At 37.1% G+C, this 9,069-nt stretch overlaps 1 protein-coding gene across 2 annotated transcripts; it reads left to right on the top strand.

Moving 5' to 3' along the window:
* The first annotated feature begins 4,485 nt into the window (after positions 1-4,485).
* LOC137934022 (RGG repeats nuclear RNA binding protein A-like) lies at positions 4,486-8,412 on the top strand. 2 transcript variants are annotated; one of them, XM_068778205.1, is made up of 7 exons: positions 4,486-4,903; positions 6,080-6,389; positions 6,491-6,553; positions 6,677-6,803; positions 7,353-7,511; positions 7,601-7,657; positions 8,006-8,412. In XM_068778205.1, exons 1-7 carry the CDS (start codon positions 4,720-4,722, stop codon positions 8,180-8,182), a joined length of 1,077 nt encoding a protein of 358 aa, XP_068634306.1. In that variant the 5' UTR covers positions 4,486-4,719; the 3' UTR covers positions 8,183-8,412. The 2 variants fall into 2 exon arrangements, with proteins under 2 accessions (XP_068634306.1, XP_068634305.1); XM_068778204.1 differs by having other exon boundaries at positions 4,487-4,903; positions 6,488-6,553.
* Positions 8,413-9,069: the final 657 nt, after the last annotated feature.

The following is a 9,069-nucleotide window of genomic DNA, read 5'->3' as shown; positions in this document are numbered from 1 at the left end:
AGATTGGGTATGACCTCTACTTAAAATTGAGCATAATCTATGTATATAATACATATATGAAATTTGGCATGACCTCTACTTAAAATTGGGCATAATCTATATACATAATACCTGCATAAACACTCCATAAACACTCCATAAAATTGTCTATACATTCCATAAACACTCCATGAAATTGTTTATACACTCCATACACTCCATAAAATAGTCTAAACACTCCATACAATGTATAACATTATGAATAAACTTCACACAATAATCAAACACAACAAAATAAAATGAAATATCACTATCAATTTACAATCACCCAAATAAAAACTATAAATCTTTTAAATCAAATCTTATTACTATTAGAGACTTACTAAAAAATTACAAGAAATATTTTAAATTTTTCTTATGAAAGTTAAATGGACCTCTTATTACCTTTTCTAAGGAAATAAATAAAAATTAATAATTAATCTAATATATTATTATACTTATCGATAAATTTTTAATCAAATAAAATGACAAACACAAAATTGCTATGAAAATTGCCTCATGCTAAAAGATTATATCATCAACTGTCAAATACTTATTCAAAATTTTTCTATACGGTTTTCTAGCCCATCTTGGTAAGAAAATCTTACTTAGAAAATTATATGATTTTTTAACAAGAATTTAAAATTAGAAAAATATTTTCAAAAAACATTAGGCACTAATGGTCCCTATATTTCTACTAAAAATGTCTTTTCAACATTTATTGAAAAAAACCACTAATAGTCTCTAGAAACGTATTTCTACTAAAATATCTTTTCAATTTCTTCAAGAGCCATGAGGAAGGGACAAAGAGTTTTTTTTTAGGGTTCAGGATTGAATTTCAATGATGGATTAAAATGCATCAATATTAATCATTTTTACTCCAATTGTTGTTTAGCTTGTTTTGTAATTTTTGAATCTAGCCATAAATTTACTGTGGCCTTCTTAGTGCCCCTAGATGAAAATTTATATTCTAGGAAAAACTAAAAATATTTTTGTTATGGACTCAATAAGACTGAGTCATCTACTTTTACTTTTATTATTTATGTTGCTTTTAATTTCAAATTTTATTGATTTGTCATAAGACTTAAAGGTAGGGGTAGAATTGAGTTTTATAACCCTAACCCATGTTGATGTTAATTACCCTATTTAAGGGTAAGGATGGAGAAATAAAGGAAGTTCGAAATTAGCATAAACTAGGGTAATTTAGGTTCTTTCTAGGCTCTCTATTCTAGGGTTCTTGGCTTGAACTCTCTTGGGGGTTTGCTGCATCCATTGGGGAGTCTTTGAGGAGATCTTGGAAGTAAAAGGAGGAGGAATCAACCTTCTCTTCCATGCTGCAATAGTCATCCATCTCTTCCACGAACCAGCAGTGAGGGAAGGAGGATTTGTGTGAGCCTTAGCATCAAGAAAGGGATTTTCGAGTTGCTGAATTGAAGGAGGTCTTCAAGAGGTATTTTTATCTATCTTTTCCGAGTTTAGAAGAGTTAGAGACTGCCCTCTTTACATTCAGCATTGGTAGTTGCATGAATTCAGAAACCCTACTCATTGACGTGAGGTATAAAGTGGGGTTTCATAATTGGATCCTTAAAACAGTCTCTTGATTGAATTGGTGCATCTATAATTGAAAAAAGGAAAATCCTTTTCAATTATAACATGTGAGGGAAGTAAAAGAGAGTTTTTTTTTCACAAAAACGTGTTAAGAAACCCTCTAACAGTGCTGGATCCTTATTTGACTCGCCGAGTTACTAGATCCATGGCTAGGGACCATAACAATTTTTCCTATAATACATATTCCCAAAAAAACCTTTAAATAAAATCCTATTACTATTAGTGACTTATTAGAAAATTACAAGAAATATTTTAAGATTTTCTTAGGAAAGTTAAATGGACCTTTTATTGCCTCTTCTAGGGTAATAAATAAAAATTTATAATCAATCTAATATATTATTATACTTATCTATAAACTTTTAATCAAATAAAATGTCAAACACAAAATTGCAATGAAAATTGCTTCATGCTAAAAGTATTATAGCATCAACTGTTAAATGCTTATTCAAAAAATTTCTATATAGTTTTCTACTCCATCTTGGTAGGAAAATCTTACTTAGAAAATTATATGATTTTTAATAAGAATTTTCAATTAAAAAAATGTTTAAAAAAAAACATGAGACACTAATAGTTCATAAAAACTTATTTCTATAAAATGTATTTTTAATTTTTTTAAGAGCTATGAGAAATGAGAGTTTAAGGAAAAAATATTTTTTTCGTTACTTTATGATATCGCACGTGCGAAATCATCTTCGCATGGGGGAGGTGGGGGGGAATTATTTCTCCCTTGAACGTGCGAAATCATCTTCGCCCGGGGGGGGATTATTTCTCCCTTGAATTTACTGGTTAAGGTTTTCCGTTGAGACGATGCGGAAGGAAGGGGGTTACGATGCCGAGGAGGACCTGTAGTCGGGGATGACGGCGGCGACGACGGAAATAGAGGCGACGGCGAGGAGAGGAAGAAATTGAACGGACGGCCACAGAGGCGGCTAACGAGTAGTTGTTGACGGCAGTAGAGGCGGCGACAACAGCCGACAGGAGGGGCTCGGCGGTGACGAGGGGGGAAAAAGGAAATTTTTTTATCCCCCCCCTCCTGTCGCTCCCGACCCGATACCGACTCACCTCAAGCCGCCTCGCGAGCCGACGAACCGAACCTGGCTTCAGTCGAGCTCGGCTCGTTAAGGTAAACGAGCCGATTTCAGAGCTCGATAGATAACGAATCGAACAGAGCCAGCACCGAGCCGAACTTGAGCTGCTCACGAGCCGGCTCGGTTCGAAGCCACCCCTAGTCTCAGCTCTTCTCTTTCTTCCCTCTCTCGCTGTTCTAACCCTCTTCTCTCTATCAAAGTCTTTTTATTTGTCATAACTAATTAAAGTAATAATTTTATTTTACTTCATAATTATATTAATAATTTGTACTACATTAAAATCTATCTTATATTATTAATAAAACACCATATGTTATTTATTTATTATATTTATTACTATTAATATTATATTAAATTACCAATTTAAGAGTGATAATTAAGATATTGTTAAACTAAGAATTTGATCAAGTATCTGGACATTATAAAGGAAAACATTTTTGTTTGATTATTATATATTTTATAATTAATTAAATTAATAATTTAATTTTAATCCTATTTATTTTATTAATTTAAACTAAACTACAATCTATCTTATTTTATTAATAAAACATTCTATTTAATTATTTATTATGTTAATGCATTTTAATATTATATTAAAATACTAATTATAGAAGGGACAGTTTAGGTATATTACATAAAGCACAAATTGGGAGAAGAAGAGAGACGAAGCTTGAGGAGAAGGTAGATATTGAATGAGTGATGGGCGTGGAGTTTCGTACTTATCCTAATCGGTGGCAAGGAGGCAAACTTGTAGAGATTGACCAGAAGAAGAGAAACAGAGAGATATGGATAAATGGGTTAGCGGGGGCGGGGGGCGGCGGAGAATGAATGATGCAGTTCTCTCCATCAGACGGGAGCAAGGGGGCGACCAAATTTATTTCTGTAAGGGAATGTTAAGTGTTTTTTTTTTAAACTAACCGTCGATCGAGTTAAAGGGCTGACCTCGCGGTTGTGCTTGAAGGTGGCGGGCGATGAACAACGACAACAAGGAGGAGCTTGAAGGTGCTTCGACGGTGGCGTAGAACGGGGCCGGATGAGAGGAGGGAATGACGAACCAGAAAATCACTTTGATGGTAAGATAGGGAAAATAAAATAAGGGCCATTGATCTACCAAATGCGTTGAGTCAACGGTACAGATTCAAGTTTCGTATTGGATCATGACCTCCCCTGGGCCCCACCTACATCAACTGTCCAGATCTTTTCGAAACAAGGAACAAAATAGCCGACGGCATGAATGGCATCATCGTAATTAGTGAAAGGTAGGGAGGTAAAAACGTTGCTTCGTACTGGATCACGACTTTCCCCTGACCCCACCTACATCAACTGTCCAGATCTTTTCGACACAAGGAACAAAATAGCCGATGGCATGAATGGCATCATCGTAATTAGTGAAAGTTAGGGTGGTAAAATTGTTGTTTCGTATTGGATCATGACCTCTCCTAGGCCCCACCAACATCAACTGTCCAGATCTTTTAGAAACACGGAACAAAATAGCCGACGGCATGAATGGCATCATCGTAATTAGTGAAAGGTAGGGTGGTAAAAATGTTGCTTCGTACTGGATCATACTTTCGCCTGACCCCACCTACATCAACTGTCCAGATCTTTTCTAAACAAGGAACAAGCCGACGACATGAATGGCATCGTCGTAATTAGTGAAAGGTAGGGTGGTAAAATAGGTAAAAAGAATTAGGTGTATTGGCCTGAAAATATATAATAAACAAACAATGGATGTTAACCCACGAGAGCCCGCGGAGGCGATAAATAGGTTGAGATTAGGTCTTTTGGCAAATGCAGCGGCTCCCTTGCTTTTCTTCTCTGCTCCCTCTCGCTCACTCACCCCCCACCCCACCCCAATTCTCTTTCCCTGTGGCTAGGGTTTTCTACTGTCATTATGTTTCTTCTCTCGTTGGATCTTTTACTCGGATTTCCAGCCATGGCGAGTAATTAGGATATCCTTCGATTCTCAGCGATTTAGGGTTTTTCTTTTCGGCCGGGGGCGAAAATGGCGACTACCAACCCTTTTGATCTCTTGGGGGACAACGATAACGATGACCCCTCGCTGCTCTTGGCTGCGCAGGTGCAGAAAGTGGTGCCGATGAAAACCCTAACTCCTGTTCAGTCTAATGCTCAGCAGAAGCCGGCGGCTGCCAAACTGCCTGGGAAACCTCTCCCTCCCGCTCAAGCAGGTATTTTCATCTCTTTCTATATACTAATTTTGTTGTTTTCTTACTTTCTAATCAAGTTGACTATCTTTTATTTATTTATTTATTTATTGAATTGATGTGCTTTCCTCATGGATTGATTTGAGAAGAGTATTTGCATTGGGTATACAGTCTATTGCACCTTTATTAAGGTGCATTGATTCGGATTGTTAATTGGTGTTATTAAGCAAAATTAGTATCCATTTTTTCATCGTACTGTCATTTCCATCATCTGTGATAAAATTGATGCCGTCTTTTACCTATAATCATCATCATCATCATCATAATCATCATCATCATCAGAGAGAGAGAGAGAGAGAGAGAGAGAGAGAGAGAGAGAGATCCAATACGAAAAACCATTTGGTACGAAACATGTGAAACTTATCTCAGCCGTCATGTTTTGCACCAAATTGAGAGAGAGAGAGAGATAGAGAGAGATCCAATATGAAAAACCATTTGGTACGAAACATGTGAAACTTATCTCAGCCTGTTTTGCACCAAATTGCTTTACAATTTGGATCAGCGGAGTGTGTGTGCGTGTGTTCTGTAAGTTTGATACTTCTCTAAAGAAGTGGAGATGAATTTGGTTTGTTGTTTTTAGATAATTGATTATTCTGAAATTGTTGATTTGTGACGTAATAAAGGGAAACCTAATTTACTCCAAACTTCTTGTAGTATCGCAATTAGGCATCAGTCGGTTATTTTATCTGGTCCTCTCAACTCTTTTTCAGGCTTTTATAGCATTTACGTGCACTAACATTAAGTACTGCAACATCATTATGATTGCACCTGAGGTGCGGTGGACTTAAGATTGGCAGCCCATTTTTAATTTTTTTTTCTTTATGGATTAGAGAATAGTATATTGAAGAGTCCTTTATTTTCTTTATTTGATGTTACTGTTTCTCTCAGAATTTGTTCTGAATTATATACAAGTTGAAGAAAATAATCAGCTGACTTTGTAGATAATATTGCGGCCTTTCTCCTTCTACTGAGCCTTTCCAGTAATATCAGATTTTAATGTTTCGGTTGGTTGATCATAGCTGAGTATCTTAAACATTCTTTTGGGTATAAGAACTTGAAATGTTGACTCGAGCAATTCTTTTGGAATGTTATGTGTTATTCCCTGCTTGTTTATTTGTGTTTTCCCCTTTATTTGAATAGTGAGAGAAGGAAAGAGTGATGGTGCTGGGCGAGGAGGCCGTGGTCCTGGTCGTGGATTTGGACGTGGACGTGGCTCTGGATTTAGTCGTGATTCCACCAATAATGAGAATGCATTTAATGGAATTTCTGGAGGCTATGGTGCATCTGAGGATGGAGATGTAACTAAGCATTCAGGAGGATCTCGTTCCTATGGTGACAGACCTCGAGGTGCCTTTCGGGGAGGCCGTCGTGGGGCCTTCAGTAATGGAGAGACAGGCGAAGGTGAACATCCTCGGAGGCAGTTTGAACGTCGCAGTGGGAGTGGGCGAGGGTACATATTATCATAATTTGTTTTTATGGTACTTAGTGTGCATGTATCTATTTTATGGGCTTTTGTTTTACTTTAACTTTCTTGTATGTTGTCTACAGTAGTGAACTTAAGCGTGATGGATCTGGCCGTGGTAATTGGGGAACTCCAACTGATGAAATTGTTCCGTGAGTTCAATACTTTCAATGGCCTAAACCATACTATTATTGTACCTTGTTACTTGCTTTTGCAATTCAATATGAAAATTCTTTGAACTATGTACGAGTTTATTAGTGGTGAATGTGATTCAGGGAAACCGAGGAGGTCATAAATGAGAAGAACACTAGCCCTGAGAAGCAACCTGGAGATGAAGATGTGACAGGTGGCAACAAGGAGAATACTGCAGTTGAAGCAGAAGAAAAAGAACCTGAAGATAAGGTGTCTTTAGAAGGACCAGACCATTATATGCATATTTTATTCCAACTGCTAGTTGATCTTTACTTTTCTCTTCTGTTGTTAGTAACTGACATGCAGGTGGAGTTTTATTGAGCCTAGTATACTTGAATGTGGTTGGACATAAGCTTTTAAAATTGAGGTTGTTGAACTATTGTCAGATTAATGGTTCACTTCGGTTTTGTTCTTTAAGTCAGAATAAGAATATTTTCTATAATTTTGTATTACTTTTTTTGAAAAAAAGGTGTCTACTATTTTCTTACTTGTTAGCCCAAAGTAATTCTGCTAATCACGTTTCTTATCAAAGGAAATTCTAGACTAGAGTAAGAGTGTGTTTTATTCTTTCGTCACTGTGCCCTTTCTTGAATTGAGGTTCTTTTACCATTGAATTTTGAACTAGTGATTTGGTTCTGTGCACTCTATGGTGTTGGTTGTGAATATTCTATAATTTTTCTTTTTTGTTGTTTGTTTTCCATTGCCTCATGAGTCACAGAATTTTGTTTATTTAAAGACTTACTTTATGACTGTAAATAGGAGATGACTTTGGAGGAGTACCAGAAGGTACTTGAGGAAAAGAGGAAAGCTTTGCAGGCCCTGAAGATGGAAGAAAGAAAGGTGGCTCTTGACAAGGAGCTTGAATCCATGCAGCAGCTTGCTAACAAGAAGGGAAACGATGACATCTTCATTAAATTGGTGAATTTTCTCAAGTGCTTTCTCTATTGCATCATGGTAAAGTTATGAGAAATTGGTTTTGATTGAACTGTGGTATATTTCTGGCCTAGGGCTCTGATAAGGACAAGCGCAAAGAAAATGCTGATAAAGAAGAGAAAGCAAAAAAGGTTTATAAGATTTCCTTCTCTATACCACCTTGTACTGCTTGATATCGGTAGCTTTTTGCTTCACTGTCATGCTCTTTTTAGAATTCATGAAGCATCTTCTTGTTATTGTGCTTTCTTCTGTTGATCAGATTTTCTCCTCTCTCAAAGTGTTGAATGCAAAATAAGTTTGTGTAATGTGCATTGCAGTCCTGAACTACAGTTTGGTGGGTGTGGGTTGTGGTTTCCTATTTTGCAGCCATGAACAAACGAACCATTTTAGAATCCATTGTTCATTGTCTGCATTTATGCATGTTGTGGAGTTGTAACCATTTTGTAGTTTATTGACACGTTTTATTGCCTTTTCTGCAGTCTCTCAGTATTAACGAATTCCTGAAGCCAGCTGAAGGTGAATCATACTATGGTGGCCGTGGTCGAGGACGTGGGGGCCGTGGCTTCCGTGCTGGATACGCTGGAGGCAATAGTCTTAATGTGCCTGCACCATCAATTGAAGATCCTGGCCAGTTCCCCACGCTCGGTGCTAAGTGAGATCGCCTGTTTTGTCTACTCTCTCTCTCTATCTCTTTCCCTCCCAGTTGATCTTTTTTTTTATTTTTTTTTATTGGGTTTTGGTTTTGGAAGAGTTGTCAAGAGTGGCAGATCTGCAGGAATAACGAGGCTTCCTGTATCAAAAGATCTTGAATGTTTTAATGTATATGTAGGTGTTCTACTCTTGTGATTTTACGCAACTGATAGTTAGAATTTTCGGGTTTTTCGAATCTTTTAGCAGTTTGTTTGGGATTATTTGATAGGAGTCCGTTGGTCTGCTGGTGTGATAACTCTGATGTAGCTTAAATTTTGGTCTATTTGATATCCAAAATTTCTAATATAAAAATGCCTTAGAATCAACATTGGTTACCCGACTGTATATTTCTTTTGTTAATGTAAACAATGAAAGATTGATATCTAGTTGTCACGTGATCGGTCATAGCTTGTTTACTACCGTCGAGTGATTTCATGGGGGGATTCGGGCGGGTCTGAGCTGTGGTGATCCTGGATTTGCTGGATTCGTTTTTGGCCGGTCTGGGGCCTTGTTTGGAAGCGTGCTGACAGTATTGATTGATGATTTTTGTTTTCTAGGACTGTTATAGAAGCCATTTGAATGGGATGTGTTTTAAAAATGAGGGATGTGTCAATAGATAAACCAAGTGGATGTTGTTTATCTATTAAAACTGAGTAGGTTACAGAATGTTGTTATCAAGTGAACGCTATAATTATACGAAACGCTAAATTGGAGAATCCAGGGCATAAAGTATCCATGGTTGTAAGCGCTCCCTTAGGTTTTGTTTTTTAGTCAAGAGAGGAGGTGAATGAAAAACGATCACTATCCTTTTTGGGCATCGCCGTTTGGTCACCGAAAGTTGGCTACAATAAAG

Source organism: Aristolochia californica, unplaced genomic scaffold, assembly GCF_029961685.1.
Source record: "Aristolochia californica isolate CCGP_79_NKW_82.1479 unplaced genomic scaffold, dmAriCali1.0.hap1 SCAF_6, whole genome shotgun sequence".
Taxonomy (NCBI): domain Eukaryota; kingdom Viridiplantae; phylum Streptophyta; class Magnoliopsida; order Piperales; family Aristolochiaceae; genus Aristolochia; species Aristolochia californica.
Note: the sequence above shows the minus strand (reverse complement) of the source record. Positions and strands in the feature narration are given on the sequence as shown.